Here is a 25,015-nt window from a genome sequence, read left to right on the forward strand (position 1 = left end):
TCATGTAACTATTACTTTATATGGAGGAATTGTTCTGATATTCAAACTTTGTGACTGTCTTGTCTTTGTTTTCGTCAGTATGTGTCTAAGTATGGGTTCAAGTGTCTGACATGGTTTGGAATAAAAATGACATTCAAACAATTATAAAGTGTGTTCTGGGGTGTGCTTATGTGTTCCAACTTACAAGATGCAACAACACACAATCCAGAGCAGGGCATGTATATAGTATAACATTTAAAATAATCCTAATCAGGGTACTTTGTTTTTTTTTTGTTTTTTTTTCTTCCATTCTTTTAATTGCTATAGGGTTTAGGGCCACGCAGTCATCGGAGGCATTATAGCCCTGTGAGCGTGAGGGAGCGCAGAGACGTTGAAGCCCTTCCCACAGGTGGAGGTAGTGTAGGGATCCTGGGTCTGGGTGCAGAAAGCGAGCACGTTGGTCCTTGGCCAAACGGATTGTCCCTTTGGTCGGATGGCTAACGTGTTGGGCTTGTAAGTTGGAGACCTCGGGTTCGAAACCAGCCTCGCCTGTGCCGTTACAATATGGTAAAAAAAAAAAAAGGAAATAATTACGTTCTCATATGTAGCTACGGCCTTGCACCCATATCCCCTAACCACTAATCCTACCCACCCCTCAATTCCTGATTCTACTGCCTTCCTATCCTTAGCTGGCCCTTTAACCATTAAACTCACTGAATGTCCATGATTGCCAGACAGACTGACTGTCCTGACTGTTCCGTCCCTTGACCGCGGGCGGGGCCGCTGGCCCAGTGCTGTGGTAAAAAGGTTTAGAATCACAAGCATGTCATCACTTTTGAGGATTTCCTTAATGTTTCTTTGGGATACCTCTCTCTCCCCCTCCCTCCCTCTTTCTCTCTCCTCCCTCCCCATCTCTCTCTCCCCCTCCCTATCTCTGCTTTGTCTCTCTCCCCTTCCATCCATCTTTCTCTCTTCTCCCTCCCCCTCTCTCTCCCCTTCCCTCGCTCTCACCCCCCCCCCCCTCTCTCTCTCTCATCTCTCTCTCTCTCTCTCTCTCTCATATCTCTCTCTCTCTCTCTCTCTCACTCTCTCTCATCCCTCACACAGCACCGCGCTGCCTGCAGCTCCACGTTTCCCTCTCCAGGCAGGCGGGCTTGACGCGTCAGTAAAGCGGCTGGAGCAGCTCGTTGTGGAGCGTCTTCCTCCGGTTCCTCTCATGCCAGGGAGCAGCAGGCAGCACCGGACACAGCGCCGTGTGGACCACGAGTAGCTCGGTGAAGATGGCGTGTATTGGCGACTTCGAGCCTTTCACCGCTGCCATACCTGCCACCAAAGTTGAACTCTCTGTATCCTGCAGGTGAGGAAGCACCATTTATTTCTGTGCTGTTGTTAAAAAGGTACAACTAGTAAACGCGTGTGTGTGTGTGTGTGTGTGTGTGTGTGTGTGTGTGTGTGTGTGTGTGCGTGCGTGCGTGCGTGCGTGTGTGTGTGTGTGCGCGTGCGTGCGTGTGCGTGCGTGCCTCCAGTAGTCTCTGCACACTTGACAGCCTTGCTCACCTCAAATCACCAACATGTTTAAGGTGAGTTGATGGATGAAGGATAGGAGGATAACCTCATAACAACAACAACAACAACAACAACAACAACAACAACAACAACAACAACAACAACAACAAAACAGCCTGGTTCATCTCCTTTTCTTTGCCTGGTTTATTTAGCTACATTGAATGTGAGGTAAATGGCCCGTAGCCCACGTGGTTCTTCTCAACCTGGGGTCCGAGGACCAGCAGGTGTCCTTGAGGGGGTTCCAGGGGGTTGCCAGCAAACTGATCAATAGAAGAATGACTGTTCTGGTGGTCAGTTTCAACGTCATCTCTCTACGACATTACCTACAGTACAGATAGGCGTGGGGTCTATATCCCAGGGGTGCATCCAGGGTCTGAAGACATTGGGGGCTTATATTAGCACAGCCCTCTTTAGGGAAGTCCGGGGGGAGCTAATAGCCTACAGAAAAACAAGATCAGTGGTTCTCAAAGTGGGGTCCTGCTGGGACCACTAGGGGTCCTTGAGAGGGTTCCAGTCCCCATAGCAAATTTATAAATTGTTAAACTTCGGCATTAGCCTTGATTGACAGACAAGGAACCTATAAAGAAGGGAAAGACATCACTCACATCACAGCTGTCGCAGTTTTTAAAATGTAAACAGAGTTAACTGGCTAGAGTCAGACACTCATGCCTCGCGCCACTTGGGCTCCATAGGGTTCCATTGTCGTTGCCACCCAGTGACGCGGTTTGTTTACCAAAATGCTGCTCGGCTGATCCCTCGTATAGGTTACTTGCACACAGAGAGGAAGCAAATTGTTGCATTTCTGATCAAGTATATCATGCTTGCTCGATTCCTATGCTTGGCCGCTGTGCGGACTCGCCCGCCCTGCAGCTCGCACATTGCGCTGGCCTCGCATACGCAGCTCGGCCGCTGCATGGCCTCGCCCGCAGCTCGGCTGCTGCATGGCCTCGCCTGCTCTACTGGCATGCGCAGCGCACAATTGCTCAACTTCACATCACTGATGACATCACAATTGCTCGAGTGACCATCACTGATCACATCATGGAGTGCCCGAGTGACGTCGCTCAGCGAACAATTGCTCAACCTTGGCCTCGCCTGCAGCTCGGCTGCCGCGTGGCCTCGCCCGCCCTATTAGCATGCGCAGGGCAGAAAGGGCAATCTGCGCAGGGCAGATGGGGGCTATAGCCCCCAATGCCCAGGCCTAATGATACCCATGGTCCTATCCCAGATTTGGTTTTGACAGACGAAATCTCATCAAATGGGGATCCACGTTCTGATGTGGACTAAATTAGGGGTTCTTGATGTGAAAAGAGTTGACAGTCACTGCTGTAACAACTGCTCTTGTTGGCAAGGTGATATAGACATTATAGTGTGTAAAGTTATCTGAGATAGGGCTTTTTGTAAAGCATGAATTCTTCTTCTTCTGACTATAACTATAATTTATTTTCTGCATCTTGGTGGTTGTTTGCCTGATGATGGTCGCAAACTGGAGGCTAGACAGCTAGTTCACACTTTTCCCCCCACTATTCTGTTCTCTCTTTTTTGGGGGGGATTTTTGCCTTTATTGGATAGGACAGTAGATAGACAGTAGATAGACAGTAGATAGACAGTAGATAGGACAGTAGATAGACAGGACAGGTGGGGAGAGAGAGGGGTATGACCTGTGGCAAGGCACCACGGGCCGGAATTGAACCCATGTCGGCCACGCAAAGGACTGAGCCTTTAGTGGTACCAGGTGAGCCATCGCGATGCCCCCCGATTTTCACTGTATTTTTGCATGAAGGAAACGGTGACTTTAGTGAAACTGTGGGAGGGACTGTTTGCTTAAGACTGCTGTAGTGTTTGTGCATGAGACTCAGGAGTTGCATATGGAGCAATGCACAGCTCAATCCCCCAGGTACTGGAGTGTTAAATTGTATATTATATTTGGTGAATTATTGATGCATCTATTTCTCTATCTATCCATCCGTGTTATTTCTATTTTTAGTTTTATTTTGGGAAGCAGATTCTTCCAATGCATGGTTTGAGGGGAATAATGAATCCCACTGAGATTACAAAAGAAAAAGAGTAGCTGAAAAGTCAGCCAGCTACAAGACAAGCTGCTGTTGCTGTTTTCTGTTCAGCAGCTTCACAATCTGCAGGGAGACTCTGGGGAATAAAGCCAGCCTGGTTATTATCTTATGGATTTAGCGCTCACTATCTCTTATGAATATTCCTTCCGAAATGATGTAAACACCATTTGGAAATAGCTAATAGTAATAAATCATCGCTGCATGAAAGAACAGCAGATTATTGGTAAGCCTATGGTTGGAGTTAGGAGTCATCTCTCGACATTTGCTTTCAAAATACTTACATGAGCCGTTTTCACACATGCGTACAGGAACATTGCCTGTAAATCAATATCGGCCATTTCCCGGAATTTCCCTTCACACCCGAGCGCTCACATGTGTCAATATAGCAGTCAAATAGCCTGTATTTTGGGGGGCGGGGCGGCACTGCGGAGCGGGTGGGGAGTGACGTGTGCACTTGGATGGGGAATCGTCCTTATTTAGGGGGTCGGCAAAACTCAGATGGTGAAATAAGTTAGTTGTCACACAATAAATCACACTCGTTTGACTTAAGAGGGCATGTATGTTGTATCCTTCACATTCGCTAACCAGTCTTTGAACTGAAATCTTTGAAGACGTTGGGATCCCTGTCTGACAGAAATAGCCTGGCTGGTTCGATGTTTATCCGTTCACCTGCGTCGCGTTGAAGCACTTTTTACAGACTGGTTTCGTTTGATGTGTCCAGGAGCTTGCCTTCGCTGTCAGCAACATAAGCAAAATACTTCCATATTTCGCTTCGTGCATTTGCTTTCTCTACATACAAGCGTTGGGTGGCTTGGAATTTTCGCTGTGTCTGTCCTGTGTCGGGCTGCTGCGAAGTGCGAAGGACTGAAGGACTGGCCTCTCTCGAGCAGAGAGGGGAGGGGGGAAATCGGCATGCCCACACATGAAGCAGACATACCGCTCTTCTGACAACCTCTGAACTGGTGAAATGTCCACGATGACGGGGTCGCGCTTATACCGGAAAACAACTTTCACACATGAAGGCATTACACTGCTTTCTGGTCATTTCCTGGTATAAAGCGCATGTGTGAAAACGGCTATACACATATATCCACCTTATTTCTAGCTGCCATGATGCCTGATGGGTAGGGGTGTCACAATATATCGTCCCACGAAATTTCGCGATAGTAAAACGTCACGATATGTATCGTTGAGATGAAATCTCATATCGCGATTTTTTTTTTTTATATATATATATATATATTTTTTTTTTCAAAAATAGACTAAGAAACGTCTTTGTTTGTTGAAGTTCAATGTGTGGAAAGTAGTTCAGTTGAACAAGTCTCTGAAGAGACACATGAGAAGTTATACAGGAGAGAAACCATTCAATTGAGTTTCTGGCAAAACTGTTTACTTGACAGGAAAAACTGAAGATGCATAAAAAATAGACTAAGAAAAGTCTTGTTGTTTGAGTTTGAAGAAAAACTGAAGATGCATAATGAGAATTTATACTGCTGAGAAACCTTTTAGTTCAAAGTAAATCTAAGTGACGGTGTAACTCATTCTATTTCAAGATAAGCCTTATCTCCAATCTCATGTTTTTTCTAGTTGTTATTGTAATAACAATTTCCCACAACAGCATGTTTTGTATTTGTGCATTTCAAATAAAATACTACTTTTCCAGTCATATATTGTCATTATTCAAGTTTAAAAAAATATTGTTAAAATCGTATCGTTATCGTGAACCCAGTATCGTGATACGTATCGTATCGTGAACTGAGTGTATCGTGACACCCCTACTGATGGGTGCTTCTTCCGCTTCCGGTGTAATAGACTGTTTTACAGTCTATGGTTTTAACTTGACAAAAAAAACGTCTATGAGGATTTTACAGCAGAGCCATTCTGCTCTACAGCCGTGTCGTTCAGGTGCTGGGATAACGTAATGCATTGTGGGTAGTCGGCTACTGTGGCTAATGCTAACGGGTAGCGTAATAGTTACTTTACATGGCAGTAAAACGCCACTGAATGACCAAATTGATTTAACTTTTAACCATTTCGAGTAACACTGTTTCCATACGGACCCCCAGCGTTGGTTAGTTGTTTATAACGTGACTATATGTATAACTTTTATAACGTACTCCAGTTTCCGGTTTATAATTCGGGTCTGCAGCCGAGTATAACAAAGGAAATGGCAAGCTGCAACAATAAGTCACGTTAAACCGGACCTTGTACCCACAATTCTTTTTTACAGGGGGGCATTCAAAAATAAGGTGGATAGGAAAATAATAGTCGTTTACATGTTTGACACAATCTATTGACAGATACATTTCAGGTAGGAGCATTTCCCCAAATTAGTTTAGAGTTAAAGGGATATTAAGTAATCAGTGACTTCTATCAAGCTCTATTGGCAAACAGTGGGAACTGCAACAACATCAGCAGATCTTTATGCACAGACATAATAAAGTCCCATTTGTCACAATAGAGAGGAGTAAACTAGCTAATTAGAGCAACGACGATCCAACAGAAATGTCAAGAGAAGAGGTGATAAACTCTAATAATACCGTTTGTTGTTTGCTTTTTTTGGCTTGAGGATGAAATGGCTTGCTCGTATCAAAGTTCTCTGTCTTTCAGCAGTTGAAAGTGCAAGTTGAAGATTGAGCTTTGAAAGCCACTGAATCTTAGCTATTGATCTGAGCTCTAAGTCATCGTTGAGTCTTTGGTTTTGATCAACAATCTTATTAACCACCCACAGATATTGTGGTAATTTTGTGCTACAGGGCAGAGGGGGAAAAAATTGTACTTATTGCACCTTCAAACCGTTTTTTATTGACTTCAGAGGAGACTCCAGCGAAAACATTCACCATACAGTAAGTAGAGTCTTTAAAGTGAAAGCAGGAAAACTGACCTTTTCGTCCGTAAGCCACACAGCCACAGTGGCTGATTGTTTTCCAATATTCTCCAAACACATTCACTGTTGAACCATCCAATCTGTTATTTAGAACACAAAATAACCTTGAAACAATGGTTAGCTCCGTCCCTAAGCGGCGGGCAGAGAGCGGGCACGCGTCCCGGCCTCGACACAAAATAAAGTTAGCAGCATTTAGCCGGTGGCTGGTGTGGATTCTCCATCTTGGTGGTCCTGCATCTCAGCAGCCTAGTGAAGCATCCAGTCGAGCCAGATCCCATCCTTCAACAGAGTCCTGCTTCACTGGAGACATCCAGTAGCATCCCCAGACTCCTCAGGCGTGTAGTGCAGCAGAAGAGCTGACAGCTTGATTAAGTCAAGTCCAATATTTTACATCAAAGAGTAATGTCTCCTGTAACCGCACACAGTCCTACTACATTCCTGTTTGATTGATGAGCGCCCATCACTCTTGATCACCAGCCTTGGATAATACACACACACACACACACACACACACACACACACACACACACACACACACACACACACACACACACACACACACACACACACACACACACACACACACACACACACGATGGAGTGTACCTGCATGTTATGGGGGGGGCAGGCTTTTAAGCCCTTGACACACGAAGCCGATAGGCGGCTGTCGGCCATGACGGGGCTGTCAGTGAGCATCTGTTGCGGTGTGTCTCCCACCGTTGGCTCTAGTCGACGGCTTTTCCGTCCGATTCGACATGTCGAATCAGCGTCGGTGAGAGAAATCACTCTGATTGGCTGGTCAACTGGTTAAGTGCACCAGAAGAGAGGGCACGCAGAAAACGTTCTGATCATTCCAATACACAAATATTTTCAGGAAAAGCCCCTTGAGCCTGTCGCTGTATGACATCATCACCCATTTAGTATGTATGACATCATCACCCACTTAGTGGTTTCTCTTTAGTTTTCCACCTCCAGCTCTCCGCAGGAAAGAGCTGACAACACCAGGGAGGGTTTCCTGTGGAAGAATGGACGTGATGTTGTGATGTGGCTGTATTGAAGCAGCACGCTGACTTGCTGAGAGGCCTTTGATTTGTAGGAGGCAGCAAAATGGTCACAACAGGCTGCTGCTAAGAAAGATCAATCTGTGCTCTTGGTCCTGGTCTGTCTGTCTGTCTGTCTGTCTGCCTGTCTGTCTGTCTGTCTGTCTGTCTGTCTGTCTGTCTGTCTGTCTGTCTGTCTGCCTGCCTGCCTGCCTTGTCTATTTAACTGCACCAATGGTCCTGTAACATGAACAAACAATGAATGAACAAACAAACGGCTCACCTGGTCTTCTTGACTTGTGAAGCTCTTCAGGCGAAGCCTCCCAACCTCGACCAGCTCCGATGTTTTGAGTTGGAGGACTCCTTTACAGTACTCTGTTGAGCGTGTCATTTTTGGGAGAAATGGTGGACACGGACATGACAGACAGGATCCCTAACAAACAAATATGCTACCATAGGCTACCAGCTAACATGAACACGGGTGCGGCTCGACACACCATCTTGGGTTTATGGGCACACAGGAAAAAGCCAGAACGGCGGAAGGGGCTGGTCCACGTAACTATGGAACCTTTATGGATTTCCCTGTGTGTCGAATCTGTCGGTCTCAAATGCCTCCGCCGCTGTGAAACAACAACAACAACAACAACAACGCTAGCTCGTTGCTACACTGAAAATGGCAAGTTTTGACGAAGATTTGGATTGTTGTGCAATAAAGCAGGCCTGCTTCGTACTTTCGGTGGATGGTTGTAAAGATATCAGAGCCTTTTTTCCCCGCTAGCCGAGAGTGAGATATGACCAGCCAGACTCTCTCCCGGTTACAACCTCAATGCGCACCCATATAACCTTATACCACAAATTAATAGAACAAATACAAGGATGTACAGTAAATTACTTTTAATTAGTCTTAAATTAAAAAAATAATGATAAAATAAACATACAACATGTACAAAACATGTGATCAAAAGTCAGCATCTAAAATGTACATAACAAAAAATATCAAGTGCAAACATTGTGAGAGTGTCAGTGAATATGGAATATGTTAGAAGTTTGCCTCTGTGCTTCCACGGCTTGTTTGTGTTTGGCATGTTTAGCATGTTTGCTAACGTCATTTTCCCCACCGCGTTCTACGCTAAATTCGGCCTGACATGGCTTGCAAAATTTACATTATTACATTACGTCATTTAGCAGACGCTTTTGTCCAAAGTGACTTACAATATCACAATTTGTCAACAGTACAGAAAACCACTATGCAACACAATCAATGACAGCTAAGATATTTTGATAGACTAGCACCATGTAGGAAGTAGTTTGAGAAGGAATAAGTAACATGTAGCATTAGTAGGGTTATCTTTTTTTTTTTTAATAGATGTTAGTTCAAGAAGGGCCCAGGTGTAGCCTGAAAAGGTGAGTTTTTAGTCTCCGCCGAAAGATTGCCAGTGATTCGGCCGTTCTGACTGAAGGGGGGAGCTCATTCCACCATTGAGGGGCCAGGGACGAGAAGAGTCGCGATCGGGACGAGCGACTTTTGAGCCCACGTAGCGGTGGAGGAGCGAGGCGATCTGGACGGGTGGAGGAGCGGAGGGAGCGATGAGAAGTTTGGAACTTGACCATGGACTGCAGATATGAAGGGGCTGACATGTGGACTGCCCTGTAGGCCAGTACCAGTGTCTTGAATTTGATGCGAGCCGAGATGGGAAGCCAGGGAAGGTCACGGAAGAGGGGAGTGACATGAGATAATTTTGGTTGGTTGAACACCAAACGGGCTGCAGGGTTCTGAATGATGCAAAATGCATGGTATTTGCTAATGTGGCTAGCAGTTAGCCATCGTTTAGTCCATCGACTCCTGCCTGTTAGCTCAGAGAGAAGATATACGGCTCCATCGCTCTCGACTCCACACCTCCCCCTGTCTGCAGAGAGAAGATATACGGCTCCATCGCTCTCGACTCCACACCTCCCCCTGTCTGCAGAGAGAAGATATACGGCTCCATCGCTCTTGACTCCACACCTCCCCCTGTCTGCAGAGAGAAGATATACGGCTCCATCGCTCTCGACTCCACACCTCCCCCTGTCTGCAGAGAGAAGATATACAGCTCCATCGCTCTAGACTCCACACCTCCCCCTGTCTGCAGAGAGAAGATATACGGCTCCATCGCTCTCGACTCCACACCTCCCCCTGTCTGCAGAGAGAAGATATACAGCTCCATCGCTCTTGACTCCACACCTCCCCCTGTCTGCAGAGAGAAGATATACGGCTCCATCGCTCTTGACTCCACACCTCCCCCTGTCTGCAGAGAGAAGATATACGGCTCCATCGCTCTAGACTCCACACCTCCCCCTGTCTGCAGAAAGAAGATATACAGCTCCATCGCTCTAGACTCCACACCTCCCCCTGTCTGCAGAGAGAAGATATACAGCTCCATCGCTCTAGACTCCACACCTCCCCCTGTCTGCAGAGAGAAGATATACGGCTCCATCGCTCTAGACTCCACACCTCCCCCTGTCTGCAGAGAGAAGATATACAGCTCCATCGCTCTAGACTCCACACCTCCCCCTGTCTGCAGAGAGAAGATATACAGCTCCATCGCTCTAGACTCCACACCTCCCCCTGTCTGCAGAGAGAAGATATACGGCTCCATCGCTCTAGACTCCACACCTCCCCCTGTCTGCAGAGAGAAGATATACGGCTCCATCGCTCTAGACTCCACACCTCCCCCTGTCTGCAGAGAGAAGATATACAGCTCCATCGCTCTAGACTCCACACCTCCCCCTGTCTGCAGAGAGAAGATATACAGCTCCATCGCTCTAGACTCCACACCTCCCCCTGTCTGCAGAGAGAAGATATACGGCTCCATCGCTCTAGACTCCACACCTCCCCCTGTCTGCAGAGAGAAGATATATGGCTCCATCGCTCTAGACTCCACACCTCCCCCTGTCTGCAGAGAGAAGATATACGGCTCCATCGCTCTAGACTCCACACCTCCCCCTGTCTGCAGAGAGAAGATATACAGCTCCATCGCTCTAGACTCCACACCTCCCCCTGTCTGCAGAGAGAAGATATACAGCTCCATCGCTCTAGACTCCACACCTCCCCCTGTCTGCAGAGAGAAGATATACGGCTCCATCGCTCTAGACTCCACACCTCCCCCTGTCTGCAGAGAGAAGATATACAGCTCCATCGCTCTAGACTCCACACCTCCCCCTGTCTGCAGAGAGAAGATATACGGCTCCATCGCTCTAGACTCCACACCTCCCCCCCTGCCTGCCCCTTTTGTTCCCCTGCTTTCATCTTCTGCATACTTAGCCTCTTCTCTTCAGCACCTCTGGGATTTCTTCAAGCTGACTTGAGCAAATTCTGTGGGTTAGTGAACAGAATTTGATGCCAAAGATCAAAGATCTACACTACTTGACAGGCAGTGTGCAGCGTCAGGAGATACTGGTGAATGTGATTATAATGCAATTACGACAATAATGTGCGTAAGTCATGACCCAAACAACATCTAAAGACTATACTGATGATAATGAACGAGATTATGCTCTTAGTCCAAGTGAGCCTAATTGCACTAATTATGTGGAGTGCTCCGATTTGATTGGTATTAATAGACACCACACCAGTTGTGTGGAGGTGGCAGGGAAGTAACACTTTTGGAGTTTGGACGAGACACAGTTTATGGTACGCTTGCATCTCTGCCTATTACCTTGAGTCTATGTCTATGAAAACAGTTTTTTCAAGTGAAAATCATTTCTAAACTAGTTTTCTCTAGTGCTTTCTCTAGTGATGCTTTTTTAATGAGAAGAAGGAACATCCAAGGGTGTAAAAGCCATGAAAAACATCATCCAATTACAGACAGCGGGCCGCCTCCTTTAAAAAATGTGAGAATGAAAGTCATCACACATGTCAAGGCGTTGGTGGTGTTGCTGCTTTGTATTGGGGTGATCAAAGTGCTGTAGATTAAGACTAGAAGATAGGAAGCACTCTGTTAGGACCGTAGACTGTAAGAAAAGATGGGCGTAGTGAGTGTGTGACATCACCCATTGGTGGACTCCCGTTTTGAAGCCTTGGGTTTGGCATTTTGGCCGCTGCCATCTTGTTTTTTGGAGCCGGAAGTGATGTATTGTACCCATATTTGGATGAGAGGGAGTTTGCCAGAGCCGCAGCGCCTCCCCCTGCTATTGTTTCCGTGAACAACGAGCTACACAATCAATGGACAGGTGACCTGTCCATCACGTCCAAAACATAATAGTCTTTTGTGTCGTCTATTTGACTCTAAATGGTTGTATAAAAATGCACCGCCCATACAGTTATCATGAAAGGTGAAATTAGCTATAGAGACAAAACACTTACACAGCCTGTCAATACACCTCCCCTTACACAGCCTGTCAATACACCTCCCCTTACACAGCCTGTCAATACACCTCCCCTTACACAGCCTGTCAATACGCCTCCCCTTACATGGCCTGTCAATACACCTCCCCTTACATGGCCTGTCAATACGCCTCCCCTTACACAGCCTGTCAATACACCTCCCCTTACACAGCCTGTCAATACACCTCCCCTTACACAGCCTGTCAATACACCTCCCCTTACACAGCCTGTCAATACGCCTCCCCTTACATGGCCTGTCAATACACCTCCCCTTACATGGCCTGTCAATACGCCTCCCCTCACACAGCCTGTCAATACGCCTCCCCTTACACAGCCTGTCAATACGCCTCCCCTTACATGGCCTGTCAATACGCCTCCCCTTACACAGCCTGTCAATACACCTCCCCTTACACGGCCTGTCAATACACCTCCCCTTACACAGCTTGTCAATACGCCTCCCCTTACACAGCCTGTCAATACACCTCCCCTTACACGGCCTGTCAATACACCTCCCCTTACATGGCCTGTCAATACACCTCCCCTTACACGGCCTGTCAATACACCTCCCCTTACACGGCCTGTCAATACACCTCCCCTTACATGGCCTGTCAATACACCTCCCCTTACACGGCCTGTCAATACACCTCCCCTTACATGGCCTGTCAATACACCTCCCCTTACACGGCCTGTCAATACACCTCCCCTTACATGGCCTGTCAATACACCTCCCCTTACACAGCCTGTCAATACACCTCCCCTTACACAGCCTGTCAATACACCTCCCCTTACACGGCCTGTCAATACACCTCCCCTTACATGGCCTGTCAATACACCTCCCCTTACACGGCCTGTCAATACACCTCCCCTTACATGGCCTGTCAATACACCTCCCCTTACACAGCCTGTCAATACACCTCCCCTTACACAGCCTGTCAATACACCTCCCCTTACACAGCCTGTCAATACACCTCCCCTTACACGGCCTGTCAATACACCTCCCCTTACACAGCCTGTCAATACACCTCCCCTTACACGGCCTGTCAATACGCCTCCCCTTACATGGCCTGTCAATACACCTCCCCTTACACAGCCTGTCAATACGCCTCCCCTCACACAGCCTGTCAATACGCCTCCCCTTACACAGCCTGTCAATACACCTCCCCTTACATGGCCTGTCAATACGCCTCCCCTCACACAGCCTGTCAATACACCTCCCCTTACACGGCCTGTCAATACACCTCCCCTTACATGGCCTGTCAATACACCTCCCCTTACACAGCCTGTCAATACGCCTCCCCTCACACAGCCTGTCAATACGCCTCCCCTTACACAGCCTGTCAATACACCTCCCCTTACACAGCCTGTCAATACGCCTCCCCTCACACAGCCTGTCAATACACCTCCCCTTACACAGCCTGTCAATACACCTCCCCTTACACAGCCTGTCAATACACCTCCCCTTACACAGCCTGTCAATACACCTCCCCTTACATGGCCTGTCAATACACCTCCCCTTACACAGCCTGTCAATACACCTCCCCTTACACAGCCTGTCAATACACCTCCCCTTACACAGCCTGTCAATACACCTCCCCTTACACAGCCTGTCAATACACCTCCCCTTACACAGCCTGTCAATACACCTCCCCTTACACAGCCTGTCAATACGCCTCCCCTTACACAGCCTGTCAATACACCTCCCCTTACACAGCCTGTCAATACGCCTCCCCTTACACAGCCTGTCAATACACCTCCCCTTACATGGCCTGTCAATACACCTCCCCTTACACAGCCTGTCAATACGCCTCCCCTTACACAGCCTGTCAATACACCTCCCCTTACACAGCCTGTCAATACGCCTCCCCTTACACAGCTTGTCAATACACCTCCCCTTACACGGCCTGTCAATACGCCTCCCCTTACACAGCCTGTCAATACGCCTCCCCTTACACAGCCTGTCAATACGCCTCCCCTTACATGGCCTGTCAATACACCTCCCCTTACACAGCCTGTCAATACGCCTCCCCTTACACGGCCTGTCAATACACCTCCCCTTACACGGCCTGTCAATACACCTCCCCTTACATGGCCTGTCAATACACCTCCCCTTACACAGCCTGTCAATACACCTCCCCTTACATGGCCTGTCAATACACCTCCCCTTACATGGCCTGTCAATACACCTCCCCTTACACAGCCTGTCAATACGCCTCCCCTTACATGGCCTGTCAATACACCTCCCCTTACACGGCCTGTCAATACACCTCCCCTTACACAGCCTGTCAATACACCTCCCCTTACACGGCCTGTCAATACACCTCCCCTTACACAGCCTGTCAATACACCTCCCCTTACACAGCCTGTCAATACACCTCCCCTTACACAGCCTGTCAATACGCCTCCCCTTACACAGCCTGTCAATACACCTCCCCTTACACAGCCTGTCAATACACCTCCCCTTACACAGCCTGTCAATACGCCTCCCCTTACACAGCCTGTCAATACACCTCCCCTTACACAGCCTGTCAATACACCTCCCCTTACACAGCCTGTCAATACACCTCCCCTTACACAGCCTGTCAATACGCCTCCCCTTACACAGCCTGTCAATACACCTCCCCTTACACAGCCTGTCAATACACCTCCCCTTACACAGCCTGTCAATACACCTCCCCTTACACAGCCTGTCAATACACCTCCCCTCACACAGCCTGTCAATACGCCTCCCCTTACACAGCCTGTCAATACACCTCCCCTTACACAGCCTGTCAATACACCTCCCCTTACACAGCCTGTCAATACACCTCCCCTTACACAGCCTGTCAATACACCTCCCCTCACACAGCCTGTCAATACGCCTCCCCTTACACAGCCTGTCAATACACCTCCCCTTACACAGCCTGTCAATACGCCTCCCCTTACACAGCCTGTCAATACACCTCCCCTTACACAGCCTGTCAATACACCTCCCCTTACACAGCCTGTCAATACGCCTCTCGTTCCGCCAGCCGAAGTAGTATCAGCCCAGAATTAAAGTCTGTTTATTAAGCTGGAAAGACGGGAGTGAAGCTCAGCTGCAGCTCATTCATAAAAAATGACAGAGGATTGAGAGGAAACAGCTCCAGATTGAAGTTGTACTATCAGAAATAAGTTACCAAAGCATGTAATTCAATACAGTGGAATCACAGCAATGGGGGGGGAGAATGGCTGTAACTGTATGCAGTCTTGCCTGGTGTTTCCCTTTATACGAGAAACAACTAACGTTATAGTATTCCTGTGCATCGCTAGCCTACTAAATAGCCTATATCCCAACAAATCCATAACTCCCTATAGGAATATTATAATAGATTGGATGTTATGGCCGTCGGCGTCACAGCAATAAAGAGGGGAAAGTGATGTGATCCATGACTGCAACAGGAGCGCCAGTAGGAATTATCTGTGCCGACAGTTTGTGAGTAGGATTTATGCTCAAATGATGTTGCCATTAGTAGGCTAAATTAACGGACATAATAATAAGCTTAACGACCTGTCAGAGGACGTCTCATCACCATTTTTCTCGCTATATGCGCCCGCAGCAGTGTCCCTACATTTATTTTTTCTTTCTTTTTAGCGTGTCTGCATCTGTGGCGAGTTGTCGTCTGAGGATATTCCCTCTGTTCTGTCAGTCTCCTCAAAACAATGCACAATATTTTTATTCCCTTCCGTCCTCATTGGTGAGACTTTGGCGCGCTATATGGAGAGAGCAGCTCGAAACACGCACGCACGCGCACACGCCCACACACACGCGCACACACACACACACACACACGCACGCACGCACACGCACGCACACACGCATGCACACACACACACAGACACGCACGCACACACACACACACGCACACACACACACACGCACACACACACACACGCGCACACACACACACACGCACGCACGCACGCACACGCACGCACACACGCACGCACACACACACACAGACACGCACGCACACACACGCACGCACACACGCATGCACACACACACACAGACACGCACGCACACACACACACACGCACACACACACACACGCACGCCCACACACACGCGCACACACACACACACGCACGCACGCACGCACACGCACGCACACACGCACGCACACACACACACAGACACGCACGCACACACACGCACACGCACGCGCACGCACACACACGCACGCACGCACACACGCACACACACACACACACACACACACACACAGTGTCAGAGTGAGAGGAGAGGGGGTGGAGGAGAAGGGTGGGACCTGCGTACCTGCACCGCTTAGCCTACTTTAACACCTGGGTCTGATCTTTTTTTAACCAGGCTGTAAACATATTTATTTCTGTTGTAAAGTCAGGCATTCTAACATAATGGGAGTGAATGGGGAATGACTCAATTTTTAGAGCCAGCCTCAAGTGGCTATTCGAGGAACTGCAGTTTTTGGTACACTTCCACATTGACCTCAATGCGACCAACCGAAACCCCCCTCGGTTAGGACACAAGCTGGGGACTGAGCAACCTGAGCTGGGCCAGCGGTGCCATGGTGTTTGATGCTAAAACAGCCATTAGTGACGATGAGAAGACGTGATGATCTAACAACTGTCTGAATAATCCCAAATAGTGGAAATTTGTTTCATTTGTTTTGATTTTGTCTCCATCTTTCTTCTCCAAGTGCTCAATTCTGTGGTGTTTCTGCACTGCACTTCCCAGAGATCACCTGTCAATCAAACAGTGTCGGGGCGGAGCTTGGATTTTCTGTTGGTGAAGTTTGAGTTCCTGTAGGTGGCGCTCTTTGTCAGTCATGGTGGCTATTGCTGCTCATGCAAGACCCAGTTCTTCTTCTGTTCATGCCAAACAAATGAGAAATGCGTCAAAACACATCAAATGTAAAAGTTTTCATGAACTTATTACAGATCAGTTGGTGATGGAGAGAGTAGCTAAACGGATGTGTATTCCTATGTAAATGTCGTGGATTATTACTTTAACTGATTTTCTATTTATATTCCACTACAAACGTATATCTACGCAAATCACTCCATTCACACCAAACCCTGTTGAATGTTAATGATGGTTTTATATTCAGTGGGAGGAGAAGGCTAATACAGATGACAGCATAAGAGATGGACAAAGTGAAGGACATTGATTAAATGTGGGCTACATTGTCCCAGCGGCCTACTGTCCTAATCCTCTGATGCTAAAAGCCCAGGAAGGGGACTGCTGAGCGCAGAGGGATTCCTCCATTTCTTCATTATTGAATACCTGTCACTTTCCACAACAAGCAACCCTCCTCCTCCACACTGCAGTCTGAGAGGATGTCCCCCCCCCTCCTCCACACTGCAGTCTGAGAGGACGTCCCCCCCCCCTCCTCCACACTGCAGTCTGAGAGGACGTCCCCCCTCCTCCTCCACACTGCAGTCTGAGAGGACGTCCCCCCCCCCCCTCCTCCACACTGCAGTCTGAGAGGATGTCCCCCCCCCTCCTCCACACTGCAGTCTGAGAGGACGTCCCCCCCCCCCTCCTCCACACTGCAGTCTGAGAGGACGTCCCCCCTCTTCCTCCACACTGCAGTCTGAGAGGACGTCCCCCCCCTCCTCCTCCACACTGCAGTCTGAGAGGACGTCCCCCCCCCCTCCTCCACACTGCAGTCTGAGAGGACGTCCCCCCCCCCTCCTCCACACTGCAGTCTGAGAGGACGTCCCCCCCCTCCTCCTCCACACTGCAGTCTGAGAGGACGTCCCCCCCCCCTCCTCCACACTGCAGTCTGAGAGGACGTCCCCCCCCCCTCCTCCACACTGCAGTCTGAGAGGACGTCCCCCCTCCTCCTCCACACTGCAGTCTGAGAGGACGTCCCCCCCCTCCTCCTCCACACTGCAGTCTGAGAGGACGTCCCCCCTCCTCCTCCACACTGCAGTCTGAGAGGACGTGCCCCCTCCTCCACACTGCAGTCTGAGAGGACGTCTCCCCCCTCCTCCACACTGCAGTCTGAGAGGACGTCCCCCCCCTCCTCCACACTGCAGTCTGAGAGGACGTCCCCCCCCTCCTCCTCCACACTGCTGTCTGAGAGGACGTCCCCCCCCCCCTCCTCCACACTGCAGTCTGAGAGGACGTCCCCCCCCCCCTCCACACTGCAGTCTGAGAGGACGTCCCCCCCCCTCCTCCACACTGCAGTCTGAGAGGACGTCCCCCCCCTCCTCCACACTGCAGTCTGAGAGGACGTCCCCCCCCCCTCCTCCACACTGCAGTCTGAGAGGACGTCCCCCCCCCTCCTCCACACTGCAGTCTGAGAGGACGTCCCCCCCCCTCCTCCACACTGCAGTCTGAGAGGACGTCCCCCCCCCCTCCTCCACACTGCAGTCTGAGAGGACGTCCCCCCTCCTCCTCCACACTGCAGTCTGAGAGGACGTCCCCCCCCCCCCTCCTCCACACTGCAGTCTGAGAGGACGTCCCCCCCCCCTCCTCCACACTGCAGTCTGAGAGGACGTCCCCCCCCCTCCTCCACACTGCAGTCTGAAAGGACGTCCCCCCACCTCCTCCACACTGCAGTCTGAGAGGACGTCCCCCCCCCTCCTCCAGACTGCAGTCTGAGAGGACGTCCCCCCACCTCCTCCACACTGCAGTGTGAGAGGACGTCCCCCCCCTCCTCCACACTGCAGTCTGAGAGGACGTCCCCCCCCCCCTCCTCCACACTGCAGTCTTAGAGGATGTCCCCCCCCCTCCTCCACACTGCAGTCTGAGAGGACATCCCCCCCCCTCCTCCACACTGCAGTCTGAGAGGACGTCCCCCCTCTTCCTCCACACTGCAGTCTGAGAGGACGCCCCCCCCCCTCCTCCTCCACACTGCAGTCTGAGAGGACGTCCCCCCCCCCTCCTCCACACTGCAGTCTGAGAGGACGTCCCCCCCCCTCCTCCACACTGCAGTCTGAGAGGACGTCCCCCCCCTCCTCCTCCACACTGCAGTCTGAGAGGACGTCCCCCCCCCTCCTCCACACTGCAGTCTGAGAGGACGTCCCCCCCCCCTCCTCCACACTGCAGTCTGAGAGGACGTCCCCCCTCCTCCTCCACACTGCAGTCTGAGAGGACGTCCCCCCCCTCCTCCACACTGCAGTCTGAGAGGACGTCCCCCCCCTCCTCCACACTGCAGTCTGAGAGGACGTCCCCCCCCCTCCTCCTCCACACTGCTGTCTGAGAGGACGTCCCCCCCCCCTCCTCCACACTGCAGTCTGAGAGGACGTCCCCCCCCTCCTCCACACTGCAGTCTGAGAGGACGTCCCCCCACCTCCTCCACACTGCAGTCTGAGAGGACGTCCCCCCCCCTCCTCCACACTGCAGTCTGAGAGGACGTCCCCCCCCCTCCTCCACACTGCAGTCTGAGAGGACGTCCCCCCACCTCCTCCACACTGCAGTCTGAGAGGACGTCCCCCCCCCTCCTCCACACTGCAGTCTGAGAGGACGTCCCCCCCCCCTCCTCCACACTGCAGTCTGAGAGGACGTCCCCCCCCCTCCTCCACACTGCAGTCTGAGAGGACGTCCCCCCCCCCTCCTCCACACTGCAGTCTGAGAGGACGTCCCCCCCCCCTCCTCCACACTGCAGTCTGAGAGGACGTCCCCCCCCCTCCTCCACACTGCAGTCTGAGAGGACGTCCCCCCCCCCCTCCTCCACACTGCAGTCTGAGAGGACGTCCCCCCTCCTCCTCCACACTGCAGTCTGAGAGGACGTCCCCCCCCCCCTCCTCCACACTGCAGTCTGAGAGGACGTCCCCCCCCCCTCCTCCACACTGCAGTCTGAGAGGACGTCCCCCCCCCTCCTCCACACTGCAGTCTGAAAGGACGTCCCCCCACCTCCTCCACACTGCAGTCTGAGAGGACGTCCCCCCCCCCTCCTCCACACTGCAGTCTGAGAGGACGTCCCCCCACCTCCTCCACACTGCAGTGTGAGAGGACGTCCCCCCCCTCCTCCACACTGCAGTCTGAGAGGACGTCCCCCCCCCCCTCCTCCACACTGCAGTCTTAGAGGATGTCCCCCCCCTCCTCCACACTGCAGTCTGAGAGGACATCCCCCCCCCCTCCTCCACACTGCAGTCTGAGAGGACGTCCCCCCTCTTCCTCCACACTGCAGTCTGAGAGGACGCCCCCCCCCTCCTCCTCCACACTGCAGTCTGAGAGGACGTCCCCCCCCTCCTCCACACTGCAGTCTGAGAGGACGTCCCCCCCCCCTCCTCCACACTGCAGTCTGAGAGGACGTCCCCCCCCTCCTCCTCCACACTGCAGTCTGAGAGGACGTCCCCCCCCCCTCCTCCACACTGCAGTCTGAGAGGACGTCCCCCCCCCTCATCCACACTGCAGTCTGAGAGGACGTCCCCCCTCCTCCTCCACACTGCAGTCTGAGAGGACGTCCCCCCCCTCCTCCACACTGCAGTCTGAGAGGACGTCCCCCCCCTCCTCCACACTGCAGTCTGAGAGGACGTCCCCCCCCCTCCTCCTCCACACTGCTGTCTGAGAGGACGTCCCCCCCCCCTCCTCCACACTGCAGTCTGAGAGGACGTCCCCCCCCTCCTCCACACTGCAGTCTGAGAGGACGTCCCCCCACCTCCTCCACACTGCAGTCTGAGAGGACGTCCCCCCCCCTCCTCCACACTGCAGTCTGAGAGGACGTCCCCCCCCCCTCCTCCACACTGCAGTCTGAGAGGACGTCCCCCCACCTCCTCCACACTGCAGTCTGAGAGGACGTCCCCCCCCCTCCTCCACACTGCAGTCTGAGAGGACGTCCCCCCACCTCCTCCACACTGCAGTGTGAGAGGACGTCCCCCCCCTCCTCCACACTGCAGTCTGAGAGGACGTCCCCCCCCCTCCTCCACACTGCAGTCTGAGAGGACGTCCCCCCACCTCCTCCACACTGCAGTCTGAGAGGACGTCCCCCCCCCCCTCCTCCACACTGCAGTCTGAGAGGACGTCCCCCCCCCTCCTCCACACTGCAGTCTGAGAGGACGTCCCCCCCCCTCCTCCACACTGCAGTCTGAGAGGACGTCCCCCCCCCTCCTCCACACTGCAGTCTGAGAGGACGTCCCCCCCTCCTCCTCCACACTGCAGTCTGACAGGACGTCCCCCCACCTCCTCCACACTGCTGTCTGAGAGGACGTCCCCCCCCTCCTCCACACTGCTGTCTGAGAGGACGTCCCCCCTCCTCCACACTGCTGTCTGAGAGGACGTCCCCCCTCCTCTACACTGCAGTCTGAGAGGACGTCCCCCCTCCTCCACACTGCAGTCTGAGAGGACGTCCCCCCTCCTCCACACTGCAGTCTGAGAGGACGTCCCCCCTCCTCCACACTGCAGTCTGAGAGGACGTCCCCCCTCCTCTACACTACAGTCTGAGAGGACGTCCCCCCTCCATCACACTGCAGTCTGAGAGGACGTCCCCCCTCCTCCACACTGCAGTCTGAGAGGACGTCCCCCCTCCTCTACACTACAGTCTGAGAGGACGTCCCCCCTCCATCACACTGCAGTCTGAGAGGACGTCCCCCCTCCTCCACACTGCAGTCTGAGAGGACGTCCCCCCTCCATCACACTGCAGTCTGAGGATCGTTTAGACTTACGAGGATGTCTCGCCTCTTTTCTGCCCGTTTCAAAGGCAGATTGATTACCCCCCTCTCTGACTTGACTTCTGAACCTGTCAACTGGTCCATTGATCTGATCTCTCATCTCGAGCTCATTATTGTGCCTGTGTTCAGAGAGGGGAGCTCTTTATTAGTCAGTTTAGAGCTTGACAGACACATTTGGAAGGGGGGGCTATCAAGCTTGAGGAGTAGGGGTGGGCGATATGGCCCTATAATAATTAATATCACTATCACAGTATTTCAGGGTATTTCTGCAATAACGATATTCTTGACGATAATGACAAAATACTGAAAAATATTGGATTATTAATTTCAAGAATATACAATTGCAACAAAATAAGTGTTATAATTGTATATGTCAGCAGCATAAACATAACAGTTTGCCTTCAAATATTTAAATATGCCTTCAAATTAGGGCTGCACGATGTGAGGAAAAGCTGTGATGTGCGATAACACTGTTCAATATTGCGATGACGATATGACCTGCGATAAATAAAAAAATGCTATAAACAAAAATATTAATGGGTAGGGGGTCTACCGTAATAATTGATTCTCAATTATGTAGTTTTATATTGCAATAACACACAAAGGTAAATCTAAGACAAAAAATGACAAATGTATTAATGCTGAACTTCAAATTCAACTTCTGGAGTATTACAGTGAGGGCCTAAATTAATTTTGCAATATGAGTCTGTTAATTTAAGCATACGTATCAGTAAGTGGCACGGGATTCTCAAAGCCTGTGTTGAGGGTCATACGAACAAAAATGCACTCTTGAAGCTAAAAAAAATCCAAAACCAACAAGTTAATTATTTACATTTTTACTTCAATGTAGAACAGTCATTTCTTACACATGAGATTACTTTTAGCCTTTTAAAGGCTAAAAGGCTTTTTTAGTCATAACGATTATTGAAAGATATTCCATATTCCAGACTGAAATGTTATAACAGAAGTGGAGTATTGGCCAGAATGACATGAACATTTGGACAATTATTCAGCCGGCGACTTTTGCGATGTGTTCATCGCGCATTTTCATATCGCGATGACGATGAAAATACGATTAATCGTGCAACCCTACTTCAAATATTATCGTGGTTTGTTGTACATGCTCTTTTGTAACCAAACCACTTCCACACTACTGAAGCCACTCCCCTTTTTGGAATGAACTCCTCCATCTGGGAGCTGCTTTCCGCCATGCGGAACGCACACCGTTGCTGTGCGTACTAGAGATGTGCGGATGAGTTTATATGCCATCCTAATCCACATGTATGCATAAACCAAGGGTTGGCAACCTTTACTATTAAAAGAGCAATTTTTGACCAAAAAGTTAAAAAAAAAATGCCTCGAAAAAATTTACAGTTTATGTTTATGTTTATTAAGGATCCCCATTAGTCCACACCAAGGTGTAGGACTACTCTTCCTGGGGTCCAACACATAATATAAAAAGACAACATAAAGACATTGGAACAGTTACAATTGATCTATCAAACAACAGCTTGAACAAACAACTTCAGTTTACAACAAAAATATGCTCCAACTACAGAATACAACACAAACAAAAATAACTAACTAATTAACGAAAAAACTGAAATTAATGTCCTTATTCAAAGTTGCTTTTTTTAACTTCTTCTTGAAATTATATTTGTTACTAATCATAGTAACATTGCCAGGCAAACAGTTCCAATATTTAACAGCCCTATACATCACAGTTCTTTTTAGTGCATTGGTTCTAGGTAGAGGTAAAATTAATTTAGTGCTTGAGGCGTGTCTGGTTGAGTAGTTGTGTCTGGTGTCTATGGTTTTTAGCTCTTTCCTTAACCTTATACAATGTGGTTTACCAATTTTACAGTATGAGCTAGAAAAGTCTACCCATGTAGGCACTAGGCAGCCATCTTGCCTGCTCAGAATTTTCTCTTTGCAATGAAGATTGATTGACAGCTGTCATCTCGTGATCGGTTGAAATGGGATAGAAATTTGATAGTATTACCTGACGTCAACTAATTTTAATTTATTTATCCTGGTTGCTGCTCCACCCTCTGCCGATCTTGGGAGAGCCGAAACTGGCTCCATGCTTCCTCCGAGACATGGGCAGTAGCCAGTCGCTTTTATTCACCTGACAGGGAAAGCTTCACCGGTAGGACATAGCACGTCACGTGGGAAGATCACACTATTCCAACGAGTTCCCCTCCCTCCGAACAGGCGCCCCGAACGACCAGAGGAGGCATCACTTCAGTGACCAGGATATTGCATGTTTTGGTGAGGGGTTCCTATATGAAGGAAACCCAGGGGGCATGGGAAAAACATGCAAACTCCACACAGAAAGGCCCTTTTGACGACCCCACCTGGGCGGTGGGCACTCGAGGACATGTGGACGGGTACGCGCTCACAGCGTCCCAGGTGGGGATCGAACCCAGGACCTTCTAGCTGTGAGGCGACAGCGCTACCACTGCGCCACCGTGCCCCCTAGTTTCAGCTTGACTTTATGGTTTAATGCTGTAATACAATTTTAGTTTCACTGTCTTTGTGGATTAAAGTGGGAGTTTTGTTGGAGTGCAGTCAGTTATATGTCTGTCAATATGTCTCCAATCAATTGTCAATATGTCTCCTTGTTTTCTTGTTTTTCAGAAACCTGCTGGACAGAGACACATTTTCCAAGTCTGATCCAAGTAAGTTTGTTTTCTAACACACACACTTTGTGTCTTTGTCATCTGTTTTTTGTTTTTTGTTTCCATTCTGTGCCGCTGTCCAAACCCCAGGCAAGCGTACAGCCTTTACTGATCAACTCTGCATGCCTTACCCTTCTATTTTGAGACTGCTGGGCTATACATGTCTATGTATGTATATGAGGAGAGGGCTGGGTCCATATACACTAAATACATGTCTATGTATGTATATGAGGAGAGGGCTGGGTCCATATACATGTCTATGTATGTATATGAGGAGAGGGCTGGGTCCATATACATGTCTATGTATGTATATGAGGAGAGGGCTGGGTCCATATACATGTCTATGTATGTATATGAGGAGAGGGCTGGGTCCATATACATGTCTATGTATATGAGGAGAGGGCTGGGTCCATAAAGAAATGGTGGTAGGTACAGTAGAGGTGTTGATGGTTGATTGATCACAAATCAATCAGAAATCAATCACTCGGGGCGTCCCCCGGTGGCTCACCTTGGTAGAGCAGGTACCACTAAGGCTTTGTCCTTCACGTGGCCGACCCGGGTTCCACAACTTCTTTCAATACACACAGAACATACCGGTGTTGTTGAAGAAAGTAGTTTGCTTCATGTGGGTGGAGAACACATTGCATTGTACAAGCTGTATATAGAGCCAGTCAGAATAACAATAATTCATGTGCAGCATAATTAATCCATAATTAGGCCAACCTTTATGTGGTGGATTACCTGGAAGCCCAGCCTTTCCAGTCTTATTTCAACAGTGGCTTTCATGTAAACACTGTCTTTGGTCAGTG

The 25,015-nt window shown here is 50.0% G+C and overlaps 1 protein-coding gene across 1 annotated transcript in view; it reads left to right on the plus strand.

Annotated features, from left to right (window-relative positions):
• Nucleotides 1-1,250: 1,250 nt before the first annotated feature.
• LOC310793240 (copine-8-like) overlaps nucleotides 1,251-25,015 on the plus strand; it is a gene marked incomplete at its 3' end in the record, with an annotated part of 97,305 nt that continues 73,540 nt past the window's right edge. The window contains exons 1-2 of the mRNA XM_083655016.1: nucleotides 1,251-1,336; nucleotides 24,166-24,206. Of these exons, the coding sequence (XP_083511142.1) occupies nucleotides 1,260-1,336; nucleotides 24,166-24,206 (118 nt within the window). The 5' untranslated portion in view covers nucleotides 1,251-1,259. The remainder of the gene's footprint in view (nucleotides 1,337-24,165; nucleotides 24,207-25,015) is intronic.

This window comes from Poromitra crassiceps (genome assembly GCF_964638095.1).
Source record: "Poromitra crassiceps genome assembly, chromosome: 18".
NCBI classification, from domain to species: Eukaryota; Metazoa; Chordata; class Actinopteri; order Beryciformes; family Melamphaidae; genus Poromitra; species Poromitra crassiceps.